The sequence below is a fragment of the Buteo buteo genome, chromosome 4, assembly GCF_964188355.1.
Source record: "Buteo buteo chromosome 4, bButBut1.hap1.1, whole genome shotgun sequence".
NCBI classification, from domain to species: Eukaryota; Metazoa; Chordata; class Aves; order Accipitriformes; family Accipitridae; genus Buteo; species Buteo buteo.
This window is the reverse complement of record NC_134174.1, coordinates 15,960,270-15,987,137: the sequence shown is the minus strand read 5'-3', so window position 1 is coordinate 15,987,137 and position 26,868 is coordinate 15,960,270. Positions and strand designations below refer to the sequence as shown.

Here is a 26,868-nt window from a genome sequence, read left to right as displayed (position 1 = left end):
AGGTGCAGAGTATGACCACCCTGGCAGGGTTCCTCACACCCTCTCAAGGCCTCTTCAGGAGTTGTCCAAAACTTAACAGTTCCATAAATCAGCATCTTTCGTCAAGCAGTTGTTTCTTGGGAAAGCTCTGACCGGTTTCCAAGCAGTGACTCCATAAGCCAGACATCCTAGGGCTAGCAATAAGAACTAATGGGATAAGTGAATCCTTAGAAAACAGGCTGTTGCCCTATAAACCTAAAAGTGTGGATCTTCTTTTGCCCTCAGGGCAAGCAGAATTCAGTCAATAGGGTTAGAGAAAGGCTTAACTTCAAAATCTAGCAAACTTGATACACTGAACCAAGCAAAAAAAATAACTGCCCCCCCACCCCCCAAGAGGGCAAATTCTGTCATCCTTGCAATGGCATGGAATACAGCTGCAGAGGCTAGCATTTCATTTAACTTGATATTCGTATCGTTAACCCTGATATGTCATCTGCCAACCTCCATAATATAAATTACTTTGGGTTACTTAACACATTTCTGAGCAGCTCCATCTGATTTCTGCAGGGGCTTTGGATAGTATCACCAAGTATTTCCAGATGTCCCTGGAGGCAGAGGAGAGGGTCAATGCCTCCACTGTTCACCCTGATAGCCCCGTGGAGCTGTCAGCGCAAACGCGGCAGGAAGTGGAAGACTTAATCAATGAGAAGGAGGCCCAGTTCAAGGCTAAACAAGAGGAGCAGTCACGCCTTCTGGATGAACTCGCAGGCAAGCTGCAGAGCCTGGATCTCTCCGAAGTGGCTGAGAAGGTACGCGGCTGAGAATCATTGGTATAAAACCTGTAGCAAAAATGAAGTCAGGTTTGTGAAGAAGCAACAGGTGGGGAAGAACTGTTTAGGGCTTGATAGTGTGAGATACAGTTTGTTCATGAAAAATGCACATTTCTTGGATGATGGGGTATTTTGCAGGCTAGAACAGGGCTGTTTAATTGGTGGGCTCTGAGACCTACTGGCTTTCAGGCACCAGCCCTTCATGTTGGTCTCCCCCCTACCCTTCCTAGCCCAATACAGCACCCATCTTTTCTAACACAGAGCCCTTTGCTGTAGACAGAGCTCCCATGTGCAGAAAAGTGTAGCACTGAGAACCATCCTCTTAAGCCTGTGTGCTGCATTCTCTAGGCTCCTCTCTTCCTTTTAGCAGCTCCACAGGGTACATGCTATGCCTCTGCAGTGCCCAGCCAGGCAGCACTTCACTTGCACTGACGGGCCACCCTCCTTGGCATCACCACCCTCCCATCCTCGTTTGTGGGACAAAATAAAACTTGCAGAGAGCTGGAGTCAAAAGGGCATTTTCTCTGTTGAAGCTGCCTGCTCATCTGTAAATATGATCAAGGGTGGCTTTTTCTCGGGAGAGGCTGGGTGTTCCCTCGGTTTTGCTTTGAAGTCAGCCAGCTGCATTCAGAGAACAATCCTGCATGAAGGCAGGCTGCAGGGGACTGCTCATTAACTCCCCTGGGCAGGCCAGGCCTGTGTTAGAGGATGAGTTCTTCACATGCTGAATTGTCCCATCCTTTATAACTCTGGGCATCCCTCCTGACTCCCCCAGCCCTCCTTCTTTCTTGGGAGGGAAGAAAGAGGCATTTTTTTGTTTGTTTCCCTTCCCCTGCATTCCTGCCTAACTGTTCTTGAGGACTGAAAATCTTGGGTAGATGTTTATCAGGGCCATAAACACAGAGTTGCTTGGAGGTGTAATCACGGGACACCAAAAAAAGTCTTTGCTTTCTAGCTACTGCTGGGTTGCATGCCAAACAGGTAAGAGGGACTCATTTACACTTCACAGGAGGCAGCTGCAGCTAACTTGGCACAGCCCCTAGGTTTTCCCACAGAGGTTTTTTGGCTGGAAAGTCTGTCGGTTAGTGACTATCATTTGGCAAAAGGGGTGGGGTGAAAAGGGAGAACCACCTCAAAAGAATGGGGAATTTTCCAATTTTCTCTCTGGCTAAAACAACTTCTAGTGATTTCATTGTCCAAACAATTGACCAAGTAGTGGATAATTCTCCGTACAAATGTTGCTGATTTAAATAGTTTTGCTTTAAAAAAAAGTCTACCCTGATACTTTCTATGGGAACACAACCTTGACAACAATTCACAAATTGCAAAGTGTTCTGGAAAGATGAAATTGGAGCAAACATTTGGTGGAAGGGAATGGGACAGCTTTTTAAGGGAGATGAAAAAAAGTTTCCTGTTCAATATGGAGCATTTCAGCTTCTTTAGTATTTCATTTCTAGGGCATTAGAGCAAAGGAAAGGATAGATACTATTCTGCACAGAACACTTACTTACTTTCTTCCTTATAAAATAGCTTCTTGGGATGGCCAGTTTTTCCTCCAACAGTACTGAAGACTGATTGCAAACAAAAGCCATACAGACAGTAGTAGCTTCCAGCTTGAAGCCAAAGCTTAAATGCAGCTTTCCAGTGAAAGATGACGTACAGGAAAAGTAGATGATGAAGGCACAGCAAGGCTTCTGTCATAACCTCCAGCTACTTCAGCATCAGGGAGTTGCCTATTTGTAACCAAGTTAAAGGCAGGAAGGTGCAGGGGCACAGAAGAAAGATTAAAGTTGTGCTGGTATGGCCCTGCTGCAGGAACCACCTGCTTGCAGCTCTACTGCAAGGGGCAGAAATAACATAGTGTAGAGCAGAGTCCGACTCCATCCCCCTCACAGCTCAGCAATGGAAATAAAGCTGTGACTGTTCCCCTTGGCTAATGTGTCTCTGCAGACGTGTGGCACTCCCATGGGAGCCTCTTGTGCTGAGTCCGAGTGTGGCGGTTTAAACTGTCGGACAGATGATGGAAAGAAGAAGTGTGGAGGACCTGGCTGCAATGGGCTGATGACCGTAGCTCACAACGCCTGGCAGAAAGCCATGGATTTTGACAGAGACATCCTCAGTGCATTAGCAGAAGTTGAGCAACTCTCCAGCATGGTAATATGCCAAATTAATTGTTAGATATTAAAAAAAAAATCTTTTTGTTGTAACACAAGTTTAGACACTAATTGACAAAGTATGTGCCTGGCTTACTTCAAAATACTTGTCAGTTGCATAACTTCATCGTGCTTGTAAAGATCCTAAGACAGGGAGCTTGCTAAAGTGAAGCTTCATGGATAACTCTAAACACTAGCCTGAGTTGTTTAAACTAGCATTGGTGGTATGGAACATAGCCAGCTTTTAAAAGTGTTGTGTGAGTTTTATGCAAAAAAGTATTTCTCATTACTATTACCTCCGACTCCAACTGAATTTTTGTTTCAAAACAGGCCTTAAAGCATACGCAAATATGTAATCAAATCTTCCGTTTTCCTCTCTTTAGGTTTCTGAGGCGAAACAGAGAGCTGATGAAGCAAAACAAAATGCACAAGCAGTTTTGCTCAAAACCAATGCTACAAAAGAACAAGTGGACAGAAGCAATGAAGATCTGAGGAATCTTATTAAACAAATTAGAGACTTCCTAATGCGTAAAAACCTTACATTTAAATTATGTTTTAATTCTGGGTTCGTGAAAACTGTCTTTAGCTCTGAATCATCCTCTAAGGGGTAATGCAATAGTTGTGTTTCCTCCACCACCACCCCCTTTCAGCCAGACTTAGTGTGTATGATAAAATCTGGAAATAAGAGAAAACCAAGACAATAGGAAAGGGAGAGCAAACTGGCACGTTCTTGTGTTCGTTTCAGCTGAGGCTGTTGTACTGCTGTAATTTGCCAAATGCATTCATAAGTTCTGGCTGGAAAGACAAAGTACTATTAAAGGGGAGGAAAGTCAGAAACTGTGAGTTTATCTCTGTAAGAAAGCAGGTAAAGGTTAAATGAGAGCCTTGTTCGCTAGCAAGCGGCAGCACGGCAAACCCATTCCTTCCCTGTTTGCACAAGGCTGAGTATACTGTTAGCACAAATACATTTATGTGCAGCTGTTGGCTTCGCTTCCTGTGGGCTCAAGTCTCCTCCCCACAGCCCCAGCATGGTGTAGCTAATCAGAGAGATCTTCAAATAGCTTCCAAGAGATCTATGCCAGCACGGCCTATATGCCTGCTGGGCCTCTCCTGAGAGAGGTTTCACCCTAAGGAAGCAGTTTTAATACCTTAATTTTCTGTAAGTCAGTCAGGGGGAGGAAGTTTTCCCATGATTCTCCTTCTTAGAGGAGCAGCTGGACAAGAACTTGAGTACTGAGACTTGACAGAGGGAAGCTTTTACTCACATCTTTGTCATTTGTGTCCATCTACTAGAAGACAGCGCTGACCTGGATAGCATCGAGGCAGTGGCTAATGAAGTGCTGAACATGGAGATGCCAAGCACTCCCCAGCAGCTGCAAGCCCTGACAGAAGATATTCGTGAGCGTGTAGAAAGCCTTTCTGATGTTGAGGTCATTCTGCAGCAGAGTGCTGGAGACATTGCCAGAGCAGAAATGCTACTGGAGGAAGCTAAAAAAGCAAGGTATGCAACCCTGTTCTGTATTAGCTGTTTTCCATCACTGGGAGCTTGTACAAGACTTTCATTTTATTGTATCAGAAAATGCATAGTTTAACTTGCCCTGATACAGATTCTCATTCCTTTGCAGTGTATGACTCGTTCTTTTTCCAGTTCCAAAGTAAAGGCACTTTTAGCATTAACATAGTTTTGCTCCACAGCAAAGGTGCAACAGATGTTAAAGTCACTGCGGACATGGTGAAAGCAGCACTGGAAGAAGCTGAAAAAGCTCAAAATGCAGCTGAAAAAGCCATCAAACAAGCTGACGAAGATATTAAAGGAACTCAAGACCTGCTGACCTCAGTGAGTTCTTCATGAATATTTCTTAAGATATAGAAACAGCACCGAAACTGATGTAAGCCTATCTGGGAAGGCTCTTGGGTATTGCAAATTGAAGACCACTTAAAAATCACATCAACTTTTGAGTTAGTATGACAGATGCTAGGGGATCATTTGCTCTTAAAAAAAAACAACCACAAAAGGCTTTTCTCATCCCATATCCTGCACCACTGAAGATAGAGGGCTACGTCCTGCTTATTTAACACAGCAGGTGTACCAAGATCCCTGGAAAGTCATACCTGTCAACCACATGGTTGTGTATTGGTGTAGCCATGCTATCAGTGTCATCTACCACTGCAGCATGAGACTAATAAACAAATGCTGGATTAAAGCGGCAGTTGCTGTAGACTTGTCAGATAAAGTATTTTCAGACTTCATCTCAAAGCCCTCATGAGACCATAGTGCTAACTTACATGATGGAGTCAAATGTCTGAAGTTTTTCCCGTGGATTAGGCTACTCTTGCATGTGTAATAAAATCAAGTACTTTTTAACTATGTCCTGTAATGCTTCTGCAGCCCCGTATGTACCCCATCTTCAAGCAGCAGGGCTCTTTCACCTTGACTGCAATTGGCCATTTGTAGCAAAATTAAACCACTGTTTTTTGTATCAGATCTATGGACATGAACTAATTAGTTGATCAGGGCTTATCCAGAAAGTTTAGTTATTATATTCAGTTCTTTTGAAAGTGTTAACTCTCATCCCTCTTTGTTAGATTGAATCTGAAAATGCAGCATCTGAAGAAACACTGAACAACGCTACCTTACGTCTGTTTGAGCTAGAGAAAAGTGTGGAAGACCTTAAGCAAAAGGCTGCTACAAATTCAGAGAATGTGGACAATATAGAAGAAAAAATTGTTACTGCAAAACAAAACGCTGAGGAAGTTAAAAAGGTGAGAAGCTCAGGAAATCTGCTAAGGGAAAGCCAAAAAAACTCACACCCCACATTTGGCTAAAGGAACATTAGTGAATACATGCAATCCGTTTCATTTATTGGTCAAGTACTAGGGACAACAAAAAAAAAGCACTTAATGCACTTACCAAAGATAGCTGCTTTTTACTTTCTTTGATACCAGATACAGGGAGAAAGAAGTATTGGGAAGTTTTCAGGTTCTAAAATAGCTGCAGGAAACCTGTCAGGCTGTCACACTGTCAGCCTTTCACAGATTCATTTCTGTCCCTCAGCTTTACTATCTGCCACAGGAGAACTTGTAATTTTTTTCCCCTCATATAGAGTATTTATGCTTCTATGACAACGATAGGTTCAGGACACACAACCCAGAATTTGGCATATACAGAATCAAGCAGCAAGAAAAATCATTAGCTCAATATAAAACCAAAGTCATTTCTAAATATCAGAGATGCAAAATTTGCTCTGTGACCACATGGCATTGCTCCCACTGTCTCCTACATACCTTCGTAATAGCAAAAGAATGCTCATTAACAAAACAATTGACAAATCTACCCAAGGAAGTTTCATTGCTCCTATCTGTTGTCTATAGTTAGCCCACTAGTCTCCAGAGAGGCATTTTCTGCCAGGAGAGATGTATTCTCCATCAAATCAATTATTTCTGACCACTAAGTAGTATTTCAGGTGGCTGTCAAGTAAACACAAGAGACTTCCAGTACTGCTGCAGCTTGTTAACTTGCTTATTGGTTGACTTCAGCTGGGTCACAGGACTTCTTAATCTTAACCTTGCAGGGAAAAGCACAGCTGAGAAACCAATGTCATGACTTCTCCAGCACCTTCACCTATGTAAACTACACAGCTGTTCCCATTAGTGAAAGAGTGACAAGGGTATTCCTCCCCAAATGCAAGCATTCAACCAGAAGCAGTGCCAGTTCCTTACCACATGCAGCCTTCCAGCTGTACTAGGGGCCATGGCTTCCATTAGTTACAGAATTGTGTAACTGAATCCCATAAATCCCTGCCAAGTGTCAGAATTAAAGCTGTAAAACAGCCACAGCCCTGCAAAAGGGCCACTGATGAGTCTTCACCCCAACTCTTCAAGTCTTGACTATTAAGTAGGAAGTACCCCAACACTGTTCTGCTTTTGTTAACCGAGCTAACAGTGTAGTGTAGTCTCCTTACACCCGGATTAGTGAAGAGAGAGGAAGGAAATGCAAGCTCCCACTGTATTGTCTTTTGAATGAGCTCCATCTTGTGCTTGAATCTGGAACAACAGGTCCTCAATACCGAGCTGAACGACAAGTATAAAACAGTGGAAGATCTCATTGCCAAGAAGACAGAAGAGTCAGCTGATGCTAGGAGGAAAGCCAGCATGTTGCAAGATGAAGCTAAAGCCTTGTTGGCTCAAGCAAACAGCAAACTCCAGCTGCTCAAAGGTAAGGCTGTTCTGAGGAGGTAAGTCATCATCTTAGAATATGAAGCAATTTGATGCTGTTAAACTGGCTATTCATTAGCAGTAGGGGAAAAAAAATGGAAGTTAATTCTTTGTTACTGAGGTTTGATCTGCTCTGCTTATTCTTATGGCTGCAACATAGTCTTCTGAATTAAAGATTTCTATAAAAAAGCTGAAACTTAGCAGTGAGACACAAAGTTCTGGTACGGCACCTATCACTGCTCCAAGAACCGCTACAGGGAAGGAGCGTAACTACTACTATGCTTAGGACAAGGACTAACCTGTTCAAGCAATACCCTATCTTCAAACAATACTCCCCCCACCCCATCCTGGAAAGCTATTAAAACAAAAGGTAATCAGGATACATCAGTTCCAGTTTACAGATTAATTTAACATTTAGTATTGACAATTAAAGTTGGTTGAAACTTTAAGGAGGGGGCAATCTGCCCATAGCTACCAGGGAGGGAGCTAAGTTTTCCTGCTGTTTTTGCCAGGCCAGGAACTCATTCTTCCCCTGCACAGTTACAGTGACTCACTGAATAGTCTTAACCATAACAAGCCAAAATGTTTCACTGTTCTGTAAAAGCCACCATAAAGAAGAGAATGACAAATTATTTTCAGCATGAATCAAAGTACACTTTTGGATTTCCACTTACAGAAAATTATTTCCTTGTTGTTTTATGTCCCAATGTTAAGGAAACAAAAAGGTGCCATTCCAGCGTTGGCTTTTTTTTTTCCTAATCAGATTCTCTTCCACAATAAAAATAAAATTTGAATAGTAGTTTGTCTGTAACCATAATGATTTACACTTATCTGTATTAAAACACCCCTAATTAAGCTGGTTTTCCCCTTCCTTTGCTGACAGACTTGGAAAATACATATGAAAACAATCAAAAAGTTCTGGAAGACAAAGCCAAGCAGTTGGTGGAGCTGGAAGAGACAGTTCGCTCCCTCTTACAGACAATCAGCCAGAAGGTTGCTGTTTATAGCACTTGCTTATAAATGGCAGCAGGAAACGCTTGTGTTCAGGATGGGTTTTACAAGTATTACACTAGTTCTTTTTGACATTACACTAAGACCTGATAAAACGAACAGGTTTTATATTGACTTTCAAGTCACAGAACCAAAGACAAGTAACTTTTTGATGTTGAAAATAAACAGTACTTTTGTATCACTGTATGTACCTAGTATGACTCATTAAGTTCCTTCCTATTTTCAGTAGCTGAAATGGTACATCAATTAATCCTTTAGCAAGTCTTGTTTTTAAAATGGTTAGAGATCTAATAAACTCTTGGCTCCAACTATGTAGCTCTAAATAAGGGCTCCAATTACTATGAAATATAGGGTGCTCACTCAGAACAAAATTACAAGTGAATGAAGAAATACCATCCTTGTGGGGTTAGCTAGCATTTATGCCACAGTACTCAAAAAGGATTATTTACCCTCTGCATGATATCTATTTAGGCTTAACACTAGTTTCATGTCACTGATTAGGAAATACTTGATACATGAAGTGGAAACAGAGGTCAGCACTGAAGGGCTGAATATGGTTTACATTGCAAGTACCAAATATATGTGATAAACCAAGCTTGGAGGATCAAGCCTCTCTGCAAAAGGAACTACAAAAGTTCACAGGGCACTCATGTGACTCAGTTAAGGAGCTGTACACAGCTCTCTAAGAACAGCTTGCACTTAACAAAACACAAATAAGACTTTCAAGGTGCAAGAGTAACATCCAGTTCACCATACTTAAGCTCAAAGTTGGCTGTAGAACAGTGCACCTTCAGACAATTGTACAGTACTGCACAAACTGATTTACAGCATTCATCAGCTACACAAATTAGCATTCAAAACTGCAACATGCATTTACACATCCTGACTGCTAACTCTGACCTGAGGAACACAACTATGTCTATAACTTTCATCAGCACCTACCTAACCTTGACTAACATCATCAGGAGTCAGTCAGAACAACTATGGCAGAATATATCACCACCTAAGCAATCTGAAGAACAGTATGTTTAAATAAATACCCCTAAGCTCCATAGGTTACAAATGCTACAGCAAAAAAAAAAAATCCATCACAGGAATTGACAACCATACCAGCATCACACACCATTTCAATGCTACTATCTTAGCAGCTGTTAAAAACACAATTTGCAAATTTTGCTATCAGATCATTGACAGGTGGCTCAGTAGCTCATCTTACTTTTACCTTTACAAACACTCTTTGTATGCTTAACTAGAACAGGAATGACAGTGAGAGAAGTAATAATACACTAACAATTTTAAGGCCTTGAATTTTATTTGCAAACGTCTGGGAAACTAGTCTCCAGTGTAATTTTAGCAGTATTCTTGATTAAAGTTTCCCTGACTTTCCAAACTTCATTTAAACACGGACAAAATGAGATAGAATTTCTAACTCGTGAACCTCAAGGCTGAACTGCAATTAGACTACCACAAGTATTGAGGGAGGTGGAGGGAATAGACACAAAAGCTGCTTCTGAAAGAGCAGGGCTTCTAGGAAGAACTTGCAAAGGGCAAGATTAACCCTTAATAGCATTTACCTGCAGCAGGTAGAAGTGATTCTGAAATGCCAAGATCTATTGGAAGAATCAAGCTTTTCTTCCCTCACTATTGTCTCACCTTTGCATTCCCTTCAGCAACTTCCTACTAACACCTGAAAGCAGATGCACATTAATTCACTTTTAACCCAGCATATCCATGAATTGGATTATCTCATATCCTGGTGATAAGCTTAATGAGCTGTCATGGTTTAACCCCATCTACATTTAAAACAGGAGTTAAGCAAACCAAAATGAAGAACAGTATCACTGGTGTTTGTTGATTAAATGATATCTTAATAAAATAGTAATGTTGGCATCTATTTCCATCACTCAGTACAGATAATGGATCAATACTTGAATAAGAAGCTCTGAAGAAAGGTAGAAGGATATAACAATCTTGTCTATACACAAAACCAAGTACCTTTTGCACCATTTTCTGAATGTACATTTCTCATTCCATGGGCATAATGAAAAAGGACTTGCACAAGACCAGCAGATAGTAAGGTTTTCTGCAAGGCAGAAGAGCCTGACAAAAACAAACAAACAAACAAACAAAAAAAACCCAAAAAACCAAACAAACAGCACCCTGCAAAATGAAACTTAAAATAAGCTACTGAAATTGGGCACATTCCATATACATCTTGGGGCTCTTCCCAAGATGCCATTTGTTTGTAAGTTTCTTCATGTATTTGACAACCTAGACACTAAAAGGAGTAACGGGGCCTATCAGCAAACAAACCCAAGAAGACCCTCCAGCCATGTTAAATATTTATTAAGCTCTCTTGCTACAGAAGAGACAGAAAGAGAGCACAAAATAGAAAACAGAAGAAGAGAAGAAAGTATGTCTTAATTGTGTGGAGAGCTGATACTGCAGCCCTTATGTGTGGAAGGTGCAGAATAACCCTCATGTCATAGCACTTAACAGCAAGTGCTGCTTCACTACCCAGTTTCAGTCTTTCAAGTTTAAGAGAATTGGACAATGGAAGCTTTAAAAACAAAAAAGATTTAAGTTGCAGTAAGATTAATTTTTCTTCAGTCTCACTTCTCTATCAGCCCTTGATTTTTCCCCTGATGAGTTTTCAATATGAAAACATGACATGTGGAGATTCACACACACACAGAGTAATTTTCTCTTTAAAAAGTCAATATAGTTTTAATTGATCTATACAAGACCCTCTCCTCCCAACATCCTAACACTACTAGGTCAAAACAAGTTTTGGTACTTGTATGTAAGAAGTAGGTTAAATACTAAAGTTAATCCTTTCAAAAGGAAACACATTTTTGTGCGGAAGTGACAGTGGCATTTTAAGTGCCAGCGGCATTATAAGTGCCAGCATTCAACTGGTTTAGTCTATCACTACTTCAAATAAGAAAAACACCAGGTATGCTGGACACTTATCCAGAGTTTTGACCAGCACACCTGATAATCCCATGCAGCAGCGAAATGTTTGGTTTTGAAAGAGAAGAGTTCTGTGAGGCTGTTTTTCTGCAACATTCATCATGTAAATAAACATGTAATTTTAACTATTTGATTTACAGAGACTGGACAATTCCACTTGTTCCAAACTCTAATTGTTTAAATATTTGATGTTTAAAATGAAGAGATTCACTTAGTTCGTTCCTAAAATCCTCAGACTCAGCCTTCCATAAGGGCCCACAGTCCATTTCAAAGATGTACTATACACGTACAAAGATCTGCTCTTTCATTTTAGAAGTTGATAGCTTTGCCAAAAGATGCTGCTAGGTTTGCTTCCCTGAAGGCTTCTGACACTGTCTGTAGAGAACAAACACAAAAAGGTACAAGTCATTAATAGTCACATGCAATTACAGCATACCTGTGTAACCCTGGTGTTCAACAGTCTGTTTAGAAAAAAACCTACTGGATGGGCATGGCAAACTCTGGCTACATCTTCGCATGATGCTCCATATTCCATAGCAAGGGCAGCTTCATTAACCATTTCACCAGCACCCTGTAAATTTAATGGTATTTGTAATTAGCACAAATCTTTATGCAGTTGTCCAGGTTCTCCTGAATCAGTAACAGCTTGTAAATAAGCATCTTTTGCTAAAAAAAAAAAAAAAGTTGTATTATAACTAGCAATTCAGCTGTGTTCTAATGTAAGTAGTTAATCTATTTGGTGACTGCTCAAGCCTAGCATAAATCTAAACATAATTCTTAATGAGAGTATTTGTTCTCTCATTGCTGAGAGTTGTGCAAAATCTGGGCATTTTTCCACTACAAGATACTGGTCAGATAATACCCACATTCTCAAAGCTACAGTATACATTATCACTGCTGAAACCTCCCCAAAACTTCCAATGCCCTCTTAGAAAGTTAAATAGATAACTAGGTAAACAAAAACATGTTACTACATCTGCACCCTCATTTTTGTTTGTTGTATTTATGTGCATTTACTCAGAGAACCTTTGAGGAGTCAAATATAGTGAAATCTCCTGTTACATTTTTAGCATTCAGATATACAATCGTAAGATCTTCCCCCAGCCCTTTCCCAATGAAGAAAATTAGTCTATCTCACACCAATAAACTAAAGTTGTGCTTCCTTTAAGGCATGTTGATTTTTAAATGACTGGCATTATGAGAGAAAATAACTAGTGTAACATCTTATTATTCCTATAAGAAATTATGAGAATCAGATTCAGAAACAAAAAGCCTATCCACTAGTGTTGACATTATAACCATTCATAGGAATAAAGTTTCCTTCCCAGGAAAACAGAAAGCAGTTTTAGTGTTCTTACTTTTAAAAGAAAGCTGTATACAAAGATGCATGGAAGTGTTTCTGCATAAATCTTTAGAAAAAAAATTATTTAAAAGCTAAGAAACAAAATAGAGAAGGTCTAACTTTGGAACGTGTGGAATAGGAAAATGATACTTTAACCAAATAGAAATTTCTGATTTCTCATCTTTACAAAGGATTTTTAATCCAAGTTCCATAAGTTACCGACCCCAGATTTGGTGACTGTAGCATAAGGTTACCAGCTTTGCTGAAGTCTGAAGTTCAGAGAGGGGAAAAGAAAACACCAATGAAAGAGCCACAGTCTGTTCAGCTCCCTCAACTTCCAGAACTTGAGTCAACAATTTCTGCTGTTCTCTCAAGTATTTGGCAGTATTCATTAAAAAAAAAAAAAAAAGTCAGAGAAACCAATTAACCCTCGCAATTCTAGGGAGAAAAAAAAATGCTGGGTCTAACAACAAATAGAAAAGTTGGAAGGATGGTGGGGCTGCAGAAGATAACAGTAAATAAAAATTACTATGGTAGACTCAAATCTTCCTTCTTTTTACAAGCACCACTTCTCCTAACTTGCCAACTACTTTGCGACTGTGCAACACTAAATAAAAGACCCTTACAAGGCGAAGACAACAGCGCAATTTACAATACTTACTGCGCCTAAAATGTGAGCACCCAACATCCTGTCTGTTGATTTTTGACTAAGTATCTTCACCATGCCATCTGTGTCAGCATTTGTCTTTGCTCTACTGTTCGCAGCAAATGGAAATTTCCCGATTTTGTATTCTATACCCTACAAAACAGGTATGTGTTACTGAGTTAATGACCAACACAACAATGTAACCATACAGACAATTTGATAAGTACAAGAACAGAAGCAAAAGAGACACACATGACACAGAGCAATGCATAAGAACAACCACCAAAAGGGGCATAAGGGGGTATTAAAAAAAAGATTAATTAGCAAATGAACAATATTAACTTCACAGGATAGAAAACATTAAAGAAAACTGTGACCCTCAGGAGAGTGGCATGCAGGAGGAGATCACTCAGTCATACACCCTAAGCAATAAATTCAGATGCAGAAATTCTCCTGGAAAAAGTAGCTAGATAAACTACTAGACAATGAAACCATGCCCAAGATAGAAAAACAGTTTTGTCTGAGAAGAAAACAAACAGTACCTCTTCTTTCAGCTGTTCTTCTGATTTGCCAACCCAGGCTACTTCAGGGTGAGTGTATATCACAGAGGGTACGCAGTTATAGTCAATGTGAACTGCTCCCCCAGCCATCCCTTCTACACAAAGAATGCCTTCATCCTCAGCTTTGTGGGCCAGCATAGGTCCAGCAACTACATCACCAATAGCATAGATGCTATCAGACCAATGAAACAGAATAAGACACTGTTTTAAAAACATCCTAGCACACCTAGGCTACCTTATATAATAGTCAGTTTAAAACATGTTACTGAAAATTCTAATCAACACAAATTAAAATACTAAATTTCAAAATAAATACAAAGTACAAGAGAGCAGTTTCCACAGAATGACCACACTTCAAGAAGTACTAGTAACATGAAATACAGTGACTTTTAAATTACAAAACTTCAAAAGTTGACTAAAAATCTTCAGCTCCTGAAATACAGAAATCTTAAGTTTTCCTTTCAGAAAAGAAAGCTATATTCTGCAAATAAAAAAAAAAAAAGTGCTTTAGTAGGTTAAACTTTTAAAAATAAGAGTTCTGCTTAAAAAAAGTAAAATATTTAGTCTTACTTACTTTGGAATTTTGGTTTGGAATCTGTTATTGACTGGGATTCTCCCCCTCTTATCAAGTTCAATTCCAATATCCTCAAGACCTAGATTTTTTGTAAAAGGACGTCTACCGATGCAAACTAGGAGCACATCACAAGTTATTACTTCTGCCTTGCCACCAGCAGCAGCTTCAACACTATAGAAAAATAAGCAGCAAAAATGCTAAGCTGTAAACTTTCAGCATTATATTTCTCTGACTAGTAACTAATATAATCCAGATGGTGACCTACTGGCTGGATCTGGCATCAAAAACACTTGCATTCAGCCTGCCCCACTCTTCTTCCTTGCAAGGGTTGAGGAGTAGAAGATGGAGGAAGGGACAATAACTCTTACTACATTTGTTAACAACTCTTAGATACAGAAATTCAGGCTATATATCCACTAGCAAGTAGCATGACCCGATAGGATCAAATCTGTACAGCAAAATCGACATCCAAACTATATATATTTTGCAGTGGGGTAGGGCCATGTATTCTGAGCAAGCTTTCTTCTGGCCCAAGAACCAAACACCTGCTAGCAGCTGCCCTGCATCAGCTGCATCCCTCAAGTGCGTCTTCGTGTTTAATTGCACCCAGAACAAGTTCAGTTCACGTGCTCTGAGAGTGCAAGAACCAAAGCATGGTAAGTGAGCGTAAGTAGGAAGTGTGTTTCAAAAGCATACTCCTGAAACAAAATGAAACTCTAAATGTAAAAACAGACTAGAGAAGAGCTCTAACCAGCATCAGCGTGGGACATAAAGAAGCCCAAATCTAGTGTTTCCTGTCGGTGGGGTGTGTACTGCCACATCTAGGACCTTTACAGTGGAGGAGGACAGACTATCCCGAGCTACAGCAATACAGCAAATACAAGTCACCATATTAAGATTCCTGTGAAAAAACATTTAAGCTTACTTTTGTTAAGTAACATGAAGCTTTTTTCTTAAAACTCAAGCTACAGTTTCTGCATAGAGAATACATTAACAAGAAAAAAGAAGTATACGTATGGACTTTTCCAAAGCAAATTTGCTTTATATGTTTCTATAATAGCTATTCATCTCTAAGTCTTCAAAGGGCTTGACCGTGGCCATTAAGAGACACTCTGGGGTAGTTTCATTTATTTCTGCTCAAAAGCAATAAAACCTCTGCTATGCTTCTTTTGAGGCAAGAGGAGGTATGGACAAAATAGCCCTTCCAGTAAGCAGTCAAGAATTAATGGCCTGAAAATGACTGTATGAACAATCATGATATTTATGTTAATTATACCAGAAGCAAAGATCTTCCATGAAAACAATGATTTAGGGTTCTGTTTTTATTACTGATCTCACTATAACAACACTGATTTTATACTAGCACGCCTTCAACTCAAGTCAACAGAACCTCTCCTGTATAAGCAATCTAGGATTCGGACCCAAAATTACAAGCTCTGTAGGTTACAATACAGGATAAAAATTAAGTTTCACTAAAGAATTAAGTTTCATCCTAAATCCATTTTTTCCTGTTTAAAAAAAAAATATCAGACTGTATTTTTAAATAGGTTTGATGGATTGGGAAGAAGAATATATATGGCACTCCTTTAGTTTTATGTTAAACACTTACGCTACATCGATTTTTCCATCTGGTTTCTTGGTAGCACCAGTAACTTTGGTGTTCAGTTTAAACTTAAGTCCCTGTTTCTGAAGAATACGTTGGAAGTTTTTAGAGATCTCCATGTCAATTCCCATTCCACCAACGTGGCCCATGAACTCAACCGCTGTCACATCTGCACCAAGGCGCTGCCAAACTGAACCCTGCAGTCACAACAATATAGGTAAAGTTTTTGAAAAGCAAACTTCAGATTTCTTTACTATAATTTTTACCACAGACTGTAAACTTTTCAAAAACAGGACAACACATAACAGCAAACTGATCAGTTTTTGCAAATGTTACAGTGTAGAATAAAACAACTCCAACTTTCCCCAGCCTTTCCACAAAAAATGGATTTATCACTGCTTGCTTGCATACCCAAAACTTTAATGATTGAATTCATGGAATTAAGCTTTTGAAGAAATAGCTAACAAAATAATTAAGTATAAATTAGGTATGGTTTAGGTTATAGGTATAGAAAAAATTCAAAAATCAAAGAATCAAATAGCTCAGAAAACCCAAAGGAAATTGCTTGTGGTGTTCTAATACCACTACAAACTACATCAAGACAATACCACATTAAGGCAATATTATGCAATAAAATGGAACCACTGCTGCTTCTGTGTATATTTATGACCATAAGCACTATCATCAGCTTCACCAACAAAACCCATATACACCCTATTTACCTGCAGTTACCCACATCCATCCAGCACTAATTCACTGCGCTTATTCTTTTCCTGCTTAACAGTCAGCAGGCTAAGCAACCACTAAGCAGATGTGCAAATTTTCAAGCAGTTGCAAAACCAGCAAATATACATTCTTTTTTAAACACGTAGGTACGAGGCAAAAGGACTCAGACCAAGATGAACTATAGAAGTCTGCACTCCTTTGGTTGTTAGATAGAATGTGTGCAATTGTATCACAAAAATTTCTTGTGATTAACTCTGACACACAAGAATTTATCCTGGCTTAAAATGAACTTCCCTTAAAAAAGGAAGTTCTCTCATCTCTACAAAGAGCAGGTATAAACCTCAGGGAAAGTTAACACCCACCCCCACCAAAAAAACCCTGTATGTGAGGCCCTGTATGTTCCTCTCATTTCTCTGCTTAGCTAATCAGCTGCAGGAGTGCTGATCCTACAAACACTTATCACAGCTCTTCTGGTAGAAAAAGGGGTTAGCAGGCTATGGAGTCTGAACAGTTTCATTACAACTCACTCAACCAAACATCTGCTAAACCACAGCAAAACAATCAAATATAACACAAAAAAAAAACCCCACCCTGTTCCTTTTAAATTAAAGGCCAAGTGGTTTAAATATCCTCTCACCAGTTCGACACCAATGACTCCTGCACCAATGACAACCATCTTTTCAGGAACTTTCTTCAGTGACAGCGCACCAGTGGATGACACGATATTATCTTCATCAATCTAATGACAAAGAAATCCACAAAGGGAGGTTTACAATCTCTTTTGTAGGTTTTATATAAAACATACAGATGATGAAGTGCAATCAATCAGATGAAAAAATTATTATACATTAAATTATGTGAATATAACACATTGAAAAAGAGTACAATTAAGATTTCAAATACGTACAGTAATTCCAGGGAAGGGAGCAACTTCTGAGCCTGTGGCTATAAGTATGTTCTTTGTATTGATAACTTGTGTGCTGCCATCTTCTTTGGTTGCAGTGACTTGGTTTTTGCCAGTTATTTTTCCAAACCCAGGTACATGTACAACCTTTAGTAATCAAAACACAGTAAATTCAGATTCAAATTACTTTTAAATAAGAAGTTAGGCTACATTTAATCTGAATCTCACTAATGCTTTAGGGAAGCTGCTAACATGTACCTTTACATCACCCTCGAGTACAAATCACAAAGTAATTGTATACTATTCTTTTAAGTAGATTAAGAATGAAGGAACTGTTCATTTAAAAATTTCCTAGAAAAGAAGCATTCAGATTCTGCCCTTGCCAAGTCAGTCACTCGAATTAATTTATGTGGCAAGAATATGAAAAAGTAAAAAGAAATTCAGATCAGAAAAAATTATGGATATACCTCAGTATATAATCCAAACTAACCTTGTTTTGTTTAAATAAATGAGCAATTCCACCTGTTAAGGCCTTCACTGCACCACTCTTCTGTTCCATCATCTTCTCTAGATTCAAACGGATTCCTGTAACTAAAATTAAAAAACAACTTTGTCAAGCATTGCAGTGTTTTTATTTAAAGGAGCTAACCTAAACACAATTAACAGTTCTGACATAGTAAGATGTGTTGAATGGCCCTACTAAATGCTAAAGGTTACATTCAACAACTGCTGTGTTAAACAGTATTGGTATTACACTTTTCAAATATAACTTATCTATCCATGATTCAGCGTTCAAGGAGCAGATGCATGTCAGTAACCTTCCAACTGACAGATAAAGGATATTATTTAGAAGTTTAAAGTTTTCTGACCAGAAAACTATAGTAGTCAGATCTGAATGATTAAATTTCTTGTTGATGGAAACCATTCTTGTTAACAGGCACTGACTAGTTGCTCTTCACACTCACTTTCAATTCCTCTATTAGCGAAATCTTTTCCATGGGCCAAGTGATACAGATGCGAGTTGTTCAGCAAGGCCTAAAATACACAGAAATGTGAATTGGGACATACATTCACAACTGAATTATTTATTATATTATCGGGGAAAAAAAAATCTGATGTTATTTGCAAAACATTCTCACTATTAAGAAAAAGCCTGACACATACGTATTTAAAAAGGTATATTTCAAACACAGAAATCGTACACAGTAGCTCTTACTGAAGTGTTTTATAGTTACATATTTAACATAAAAATAGGAAATAGTTAAATTCACAGCTATCCTTTTTGCTCATTTCACCAGAGAAATTGGAAATGACTCCATGGGGATAAAAAAAATAATAATAGTAAGACTTTAATTAAAGGAAAGAAAAATGATTTTGACTGACTCATAGGAGAATTTCCTTATTACCTCAGACAAGACATTGCTTGTCAACAAAGAGGATACAGAAAAACTGGATGAGAAAAATCTATACTGAAATCCCTGTTAAAATTTTAGCCTGTGTAGACATATGTGAGTTAAATTTTGTAGCTGAGTTGTGTGTGGAAGTTACTACAACTGCACAGCTAGTTGAGCTGAAGCTAGGTGGCTTGGAGCTATCTCAGATCACTGGACATGCAGAATTCAAAGATAAAACTAGAATAGTTTTTATAAGGATGTCTATAAATCAGCAGCTTGAAATACAGAACCTCTATAACTGTATTTTTATTAGAAATAGCATTATAGTTAGGGAGGGTTCTTGGTAAAAAAATCCTGTCTTTCACTATAGCCATCCCAAACATGAAATTATCAATATCTTTGCAAGAAGGACAACAGTGCAAGACTGCACAGACTGAAGTCTAAAGCAGGCACAGTGAAAGATTCAAAGCACATTTTGAGATATGTGCCTTAGATACACATGATTGAGTAAAACTAATACTGTCAGAATAAGATAATTCCATTTAATTCCATTTTTATGAATAAGTCTTACCAACTCTCTTTAAAATTCATTTGCTCATTTCACGTAACTGTCAGAACCCTGAATCTCTAACATCCAACATTAAAGACACAGCCATCGCTTAAGACTTCAGCAATTAGAAAGGAAAAAAAATTCCACGTACAATGTATTATTTTGGGTGGCTTTTGGAAAGGAATATTTGAATAATTTGTTACTGCCTCAGTGTATGCAGCCTACGTATCCACTTCTTAAGAAGTTTACTGCCATTCAAAAAAATTCTGGATAGCATCCAAGTTTAGCCTTGAGTTCAGAGGTATTTTCAGAAGAACTTCAAAGGATTAGGGGGAAAAAAAAAAAAAGACTCAAGAGGTTAGTTAGATCCTAGCAGAGTTCCAAACTTTTGAAGTAACACTGTGTTGATTGACATCTCATTTTTGAGTTTTGCTTCAGTATATTAAGATATTCTGAACTTCATCAGAACTATTACTAAAATGTTTAGGAAAATTAATATATAATTTTTAAAACTTTGTATTTAATACATACTGTATTTTCTCCTACCATGCTAATGGAACCTCTCTGAGTAAACAGATTAGAAATAGCAATACAGTCAGGAGGGATCTTGGTAAGAATATTATGTCTGTTACTATAGCCATTAAAAACCTGGCATTTCCAGTGTCTTCCTTCACCTGCTACGTGCTGATGAGGCAGACTCCTTTCATCTAGCAATAGCACTGTTCTTACAAGGCCCTAGTTCTGAAATTACTTAAAACTGGATTGACAACATCAAATATTAGGTTCTTCTGAATTTCTTCTTACTTCTCCTTTCTTTCAGAGTGCATGCCTTGGACTCTCCCTTTTCTCTTCCCGCCTGCACTACTCCACACAAGCACTACCAGCCCCACCCTCCAGGCCATCTTTTGGGGCTGGTGAGAATACTAGTTTAGCTCAGATGAATATTTTGAGAGCTAATCAACTAGGTTCTTTCTACAGTCAATGGAGAGAGACAGCTCTCTCCAGAGCATGGTGCATCCAACCAAAACGAGAGTTCATGGTTTTTCAGGGGTGCCTCTCTTCCTCTAATTTAGATTTACTTTCTCTACCTCTAGTGACACAGTTCAGCATTCCTTTAACGTAAGAACATAATCTTCGACAAAACTACAGGTTTATTTTGAACAAACTGATATGAGGCAATCAAGAACTTCACACAGTACAAGAGATACAACCATCTGAAACAGTAGTCATTACTGGTTACAACACAGACTCTCACTCAGAGTGAGAAGATACATCTCTATGTACTTCTGGTTTTCATCCTCTTCTTCTCTCTCACCTGGGAAAGCCCACAAAACAGAGTTTGCAAACAAAACATTTCTGGTGAGCAAATAAAATTATAACCCTTTGTGTTACTTATATTTATTTGGATCCTCAGCTCATTTGCCTTACAATTTCAATTTTTAAAGAAAGTACATCAACCTTGAGAAACCCCTTCTTAACCTTTTCCCAAGTGATGTATACAATATCTGTTGTTTTAATGAAGTTAAGACAAACTATGTACACTTACCTTGGATGGAATACAACCAACATTCAAACAGGTTCCACCTAATGTTGCATTTTTTTCTACACAGACAGTCTGAGGAAAAAGAAGAGGCGGGAGGGAAAGAATTTTTTAGCAGACTATGCTACCATTTCCTTACAGGATATCTCACAAATTAGAATTAATGACAAAGACCAGGCATTTATCTAGTAAATCTTCCTCTACAGATGTCTCATTAACTTCATTCCTAGATTTATTTTGAGGCTCAGATTTCTCCTCCCTCTTTTTTTTTCCTAACTTAAAACCCACAAAATGGCTCTTCGCAACAAAATTCTCTACCAGAAGACAGCCACATTCCCCACTGCACCACTTATCCTTTCATACAAGTTTAAGTGCTGTTCTTCTACTTCAAAAATCCACAAAGTTGCCTCAATTAAATACAACACTCAGTTCTGTGAAAGATGTTCCCCTTACAATTAAAAAAAGAAAACCAAACCAACCCTGCAAAAAGCAGAAAATGTGTATCATGCACAAGATTCCTAAAAGCAAGTAATCACAAGCAAACGAGATAAATGAACCAGCACAGGTTAAAATTGCATGGAGCAATCTTTTCTTTAAAGAAAACAAAACAGGACAACACCCCCAAACCACAAACATTTCCCTCTCTAAACACACTATCCCGCAAGACCCATTGATATAAAGTTGTGCCAATACCTGTAAAGAAAGAAAAAATAAAAATCAAGTAAAGCAAAACCAAGCAAAAATAAGGTCAATACCAGCAGGGATGGAAAATATTTCATCTCCTCCTCATCAACTTGCCAACATCAAAGTGCGCAAAGGAAAAAAACAACTCACAAAACTTCAAGTAAAAATAGATCACTTGGGGAGGCTGGGGGGAAGAGAGTATCATAAACCTTTTTTACAGAAGCAAAAGAATTGGCATTCCTTCTTTGCAAGGTGCACACATGCTCAAAATAATAGTTCCTTGGTTTATACTCTAAGAGCTCCAGTCTTCTGAAAAGTGACTACCCAGGTGAAAGCATTTCATTATTTCTTTAAATTGCTGCTTTTGTGCTAACGTAGAGGTGATGGTAACATGAAGAACAGAATTCACCATATCAAATCACAGAAACAGAGACACGCTGATCCCCTATCTACCCTTCCTCCTGGTTTAAGCATATGAATGCATGAAAAATGAACCAAGGGCTTTAAAAGCTGGACTATGGATCAAACAGCACCAGACTGCTCCTACCTTTACCCAGTAAGGAGGTTCTGCCTCATCCACTTTTACATCAACTTCACCAACAAGGCCAAGCAAAGCTGTTGAAAAGCCAATGTCCAGAGAACATTGTTGACAGTAATGTGGGATGCTGTGGTGGTGATACAAGGACTTAACCCTTGTGCTAGCAGACACAGCACTAAAATTGAAGGTTAAGGTTCAGTAATTCAGTAGAGCACACTCAGGTCCTTCCATGGATGGTGTAACTATAGCATCTATCTTTTTGCTAGTCTCACAAAAACATCTCCTTACATTCCTCAAGGACAGCATAAACATTATGTTTATTCAGTGCTACAGGTGACACATGCAAGCATGTCCAAGTACTTTGCCAACTCCGACTAGCTGTGAAGCAGTGTAACAAAATTACTTCTTGCTATGATGAAAACCAGAATCCAGGGCACTTTTTAACCTCCTTGTATATGGTATCCTATTGTTAATCACAGATATGAAGGGCCTGAGGACAGCGTTGCTCCAGGAAAAGTAGGCATACAGCCACAAAAAATAGCTTTAGAATAAACAAACATGAACTTACGTGGCAAAAGGCCTCAATCTCAGTTAAAACCTGTAGCACTAAGCACCTGTTTTCTCGGGTACTAATAGCTCAGTAACAACATACATCTAAAAGCAAGAGTATTTATTAAGACAAAGTAAGTCACGAACACGGATAAAGGCAACTCAATTATGTGCACTAGGTCACAGGTAGATGTAAAGCTTCTTAATGGAATCTCAAACATTTATATGTACAGTTACACATTAGAAGGCTGAAAGATACCCAAAAAGACACCACTGAAACCCAGTTGTGGGAGTAATGACCAATGAGGGACAACACTCAGAATTACAGAAAAGTTTAGGATGAAGGGACCTCCTCTGGGGGCCATCTAGTCAAACCTTCTGCTCCAAACACAGGCAACATCAAAGATGTGTCGGGTGGCTCAGGACTTCCTACAGCCAAGTTCAGAAAATACCAAGGATGAAGACTACACACTATCTGGGCCCCCATTCCAGTGCATTCATCAACAGGAGTTCCTGTCCTTACCAGGTGGTCTAATCAACTCCTTTTTGTCATGAAGTCCAGCTGTCATTCAGAAGCATTGGGACATATCAGCCAGCAGGAACATGCTCAAGACTGCTAGCACCACCTTCTCAGGTTTCAAAATAATTAAGAGAAGAATAGTGCAGTGCCAAGAGAGTAAGTTGGTCTCATGTTAAGGAGTGAAAGTAAAAAAATATCCTGCTGAGGTCATACCCACTATTTTCATAAATTTAGAAAATCTGAAATGCATTATGCACATACAACTCTCACAATACTCAATTAAATGACACATTATTAGTACATGTCAGATAAAAGTGGCCCCTTTCAAAAGGCCTTCAAAGACAACAGACAGAACAACAGAGATGAACATAAATAAATGTAAAATTAGATACGATAGTATTTCTACAGACATATTTTTGCCTCTAAAATTCTTACCTGGCAATGGAATTCCTCTACTCACATTCAAAAAGCACATCAGTTGAATATTGTTTTTTCCTCTTTTGAGTTCCCTGTCTGTTCTTCAAGACAGTTTTTCAGTGGCCTTTTTGCCACTATCTTTTTTTTTTTTCCCCACCCTGCCCTTTTTTTTGTTGGGAGAAAAATTCCTTCCTAGCATTCTTTTCCCACTTTCTCTTCCATAAGAGTATAAGCCCACTTCAATTATCACTTCCAACCAAAAGCAAGCTGTCCTGAGCAGCTTTGTCAGTAGCAGGGCTATAGACAGTAATACCTTCACATTTCCATTTCAACTTCTGTGTAATCTGGGTAAGCAAGGTAAAGAAAGATTACCAACATGTCAACAGCGTCTGGTCGCCCAAGATGTGACAAAAGAATTTCAGTTTTTCAGTATCACACAAACACCTTTCAAGTTCATCTGGATGAATATTCTGCTATCAGAGTGAGGTCTCATCTTACCTTAAATCCAAGCTGAGCTGCTTTGATAGCAGCAACATACCCTCCAGGACCAGAGCCAATAACTGTGACATCGGCATCAACTGAAACAGAGAACATTTGCGTTATTTTCGTTTCCACAATTAAAATTTTACTGCAGGAATATCAGTTTATCATTTCTGAAATAATTCATGTTTGAAAATATATATTTTTTTAAAAAAGCAAAATAGCTATTAAAAATGATGCAACTTAATAAACTAGGTTTAGATAAGTAAATTACACCTCACATCTGAAAGTAACTTTCTGGACAAAGGGAAAGGTTGTGTAGAGGTATTCACTCTGCAATAAAAACAGCCAGTCTTAAATTTTACAGGGAAAATAATGTAAAATGAAGTGAAGAAACTGACTTCTGTCTGACCCATCCCTCTTGCTATAAATCCTTTAGGAACTTAACCCAAGATGTCTGGATAGTTTCCTACAACATTTTTCCAACATGGCTTCAATTGATGTTTAGTGCAAAAGATAAATGCTTACCGAATGCCATAAGATCAGTAGTTTATAAAGGAGAAAATATGGCTGATATAGATATCTGTGCAACCCCTATTGATTACAAATGCAGCAGAAGCAGTGAACTTTGTACCTAATTCATATCTTGTAACCACAATCTCCTTTGGAATAATAATTACCATCTCTGTTCTTATGTTATATAAAGTTCAACTTTTATTTATAGCTTTTGCTTGATAACAAATAAAGCAAATAAGCCATTATTTTTTCATCTAAATCTCCATGCTGACGTGGATTCCACTGTCACCTGCAAGATTTGAGTTTGAAGCACTGCTTTGGTTTTTTTTTTGGGGGGGTGGGGGTGGCTTGGGTTTCTTGTCCAAACAAATTCCTCACAGTTAATTACCTTGATCAGCATAGGTCCTTTGTGACACTGCACAAATTCCCTGGAGACCATGATGAACTCGGTCAAAATGGCTTCTCTAGAAAGGGAAAAAAACCTTAGTTTTAAAAGTTGAAGTCTACCCTCGAAGAAAAATAAGCATTCAGCCACACACAGGCGAACACATAGTTACAGTCGCCAGTTAACCAAAACAGGAGCAACGCGACTGAGGCAGACACGGAGGGCGCTGACTGGAACAAGAGGTAGAACTCCCTCTGCCATTTACCTGCTCTGCAACCTCAGCCGATCCGTACACCTGTTTTCACGTCAGCCTCGCCTAAGGCTGCCTCTGACTACTCAAACTTTCAACCCTTCACACGGGGCTCTCAAACCACTTAATGACAATAAATTAGACGCCCACAGGAGCTGACGAAGAGTCTTGTTCTATAGCCATCCCCTTCGGCCACTTCCTATGAACAGCCAACATCTTGAGGCGGTTCTGGAGAGCAAGATTTTTTAACTGCAATGGGGCAGCACAGCGCAAGCACCTGACGGCCCGGTGGCCCAGCGACTGGAGCACAGGATGCTCCCCAAAGTGTTCCCGACGCCCCCGGTGCTGCCCAAAAGGCGGGAAGGGACCCGCTGCCAGCCGCCGCTTTTTCCACGGCCACAGAGGTGTCGTGCCCGTCCCCGCTCCCGGCTCCGCCCGGCCGCTCCCTCCGGCCGGGGCCTCCCGCGGCCCGGGGCACCCCTCCTCCGCTCTCGGCAGGTCCAGCGCCCAGGTACCCGGCAGCAGGGAGGAGAGCCCGAGCCCACCCCTCCCGGGGCGACACCGCCGGCACCGTGTCACCTCAGCCGCGCCGAGGCCGCGCTGGGCGGGGAGCGACTCCCCTCCCCAGCGAGAGAGGCGAAAGCAGAGAAGGCGGGGAAGCGCAGCCAAGCCCCGCACCCGCCCCAGGGCGCCTGCTCCGGCTCCGCCCGCCCTCACGCCCGCTCCCGGCGAAGGGGGGGGGGCCGTGAGGAAATCCCGGGCCCGAGCTCCCAAGCGCGGCGCGGCGCGGCTCCCCCCGCCCGCCCCGCGGCAGCGCCGTCCCTGCCGGCGCCGTACCCGAGCGAGCGCGCAGGAGACGCGTCCCCAGCGCTGCATGTCCGCCGCCCTCGGCCTGCGCCCCGCCGCCGCCGCCGCTCCAAGGACTCCGCGGACGCGCGCAGGCGCAGTGGGCCGGGGCGGGGAGCGGCGGCCGGGCGGCGGGAGGAGCGGGCGCCGCCGAGCGACGAGGCCCCCTGGCGGAGGCGGCCGCCCGGTACAGCGCGGAGGGCGGGGCTGGGGGCGGGGCCTGAGGGGCCGGGGCGGGGACATGCAGATGAGGCTCTTAAAGCGGCAGGGCGCTCCCGGGGCGGGTCCGCCCCGCGTAGCCCCGCCCCACCCTGCCTTGCCCGGCGCTAAATGAATATTCAGGGCAAGCAAAGCAGCTCACAAGCCCACATCTAATGAATCGAAATAAAATTTGGGAACAGGCGGAGAAAGTCAAAATGCTTCATTTTTCAGAATGGAACCTCCTTCATCTCAATGACAGTGAAACGTACATAAATTCGATTTTAAAATACTCAATAGTATAAAATCTAAGATATTTCATTTTCAAAAGGATTTCAAGTGACTTGGAATAATTACTTTCAATTTATTTAATCAGGAAAAAAAAGCGAACTAGAGTACTGAGACATTTTTATAATTGACACAGTTTAATTTAATGCTATTTACATTCTTCCAGACTATTTGTTCTCTAGAACAAAGGGTGCATG

General features: G+C 40.1%; 2 protein-coding genes across 2 annotated transcripts in view; one reads left to right on the top strand and one right to left on the bottom strand.

The window, feature by feature from the left end:
• Positions 1 to 8,374, top strand: part of LAMB1 (laminin subunit beta 1) — a 44,409-nt gene extending 36,035 nt beyond the window's left edge. Inside the window, exons 26-33 of the mRNA XM_075024864.1 lie at positions 547 to 788; positions 2,760 to 2,963; positions 3,346 to 3,490; positions 4,256 to 4,463; positions 4,658 to 4,799; positions 5,549 to 5,725; positions 7,019 to 7,178; positions 8,061 to 8,374. Coding sequence (XP_074880965.1) covers positions 547 to 788; positions 2,760 to 2,963; positions 3,346 to 3,490; positions 4,256 to 4,463; positions 4,658 to 4,799; positions 5,549 to 5,725; positions 7,019 to 7,178; positions 8,061 to 8,197 — 1,415 coding nt within the window. The 3' untranslated portion in view covers positions 8,198 to 8,374. The remainder of the gene's footprint in view (positions 1 to 546; positions 789 to 2,759; positions 2,964 to 3,345; positions 3,491 to 4,255; positions 4,464 to 4,657; positions 4,800 to 5,548; positions 5,726 to 7,018; positions 7,179 to 8,060) is intronic.
• Positions 8,375 to 10,518: 2,144 nt separating this feature from the next.
• On the bottom strand, positions 10,519 to 26,327 carry DLD (dihydrolipoamide dehydrogenase). The gene is made up of 14 exons (XM_075024865.1): positions 26,177 to 26,327; positions 25,093 to 25,168; positions 24,207 to 24,286; positions 21,007 to 21,075; positions 18,482 to 18,551; positions 18,007 to 18,107; positions 17,520 to 17,663; positions 17,250 to 17,351; positions 15,893 to 16,083; positions 14,284 to 14,454; positions 13,692 to 13,881; positions 13,165 to 13,302; positions 11,643 to 11,732; positions 10,519 to 11,536 (listed from the first exon to the last, which is right to left on the bottom strand). The coding sequence occupies exons 1-14, from the start codon at positions 26,213 to 26,215 to the stop codon at positions 11,471 to 11,473; spliced, it is 1,527 nt and encodes a 508-aa protein (XP_074880966.1). The 5' UTR covers positions 26,216 to 26,327; the 3' UTR covers positions 10,519 to 11,470.
• Positions 26,328 to 26,868: the final 541 nt, after the last annotated feature.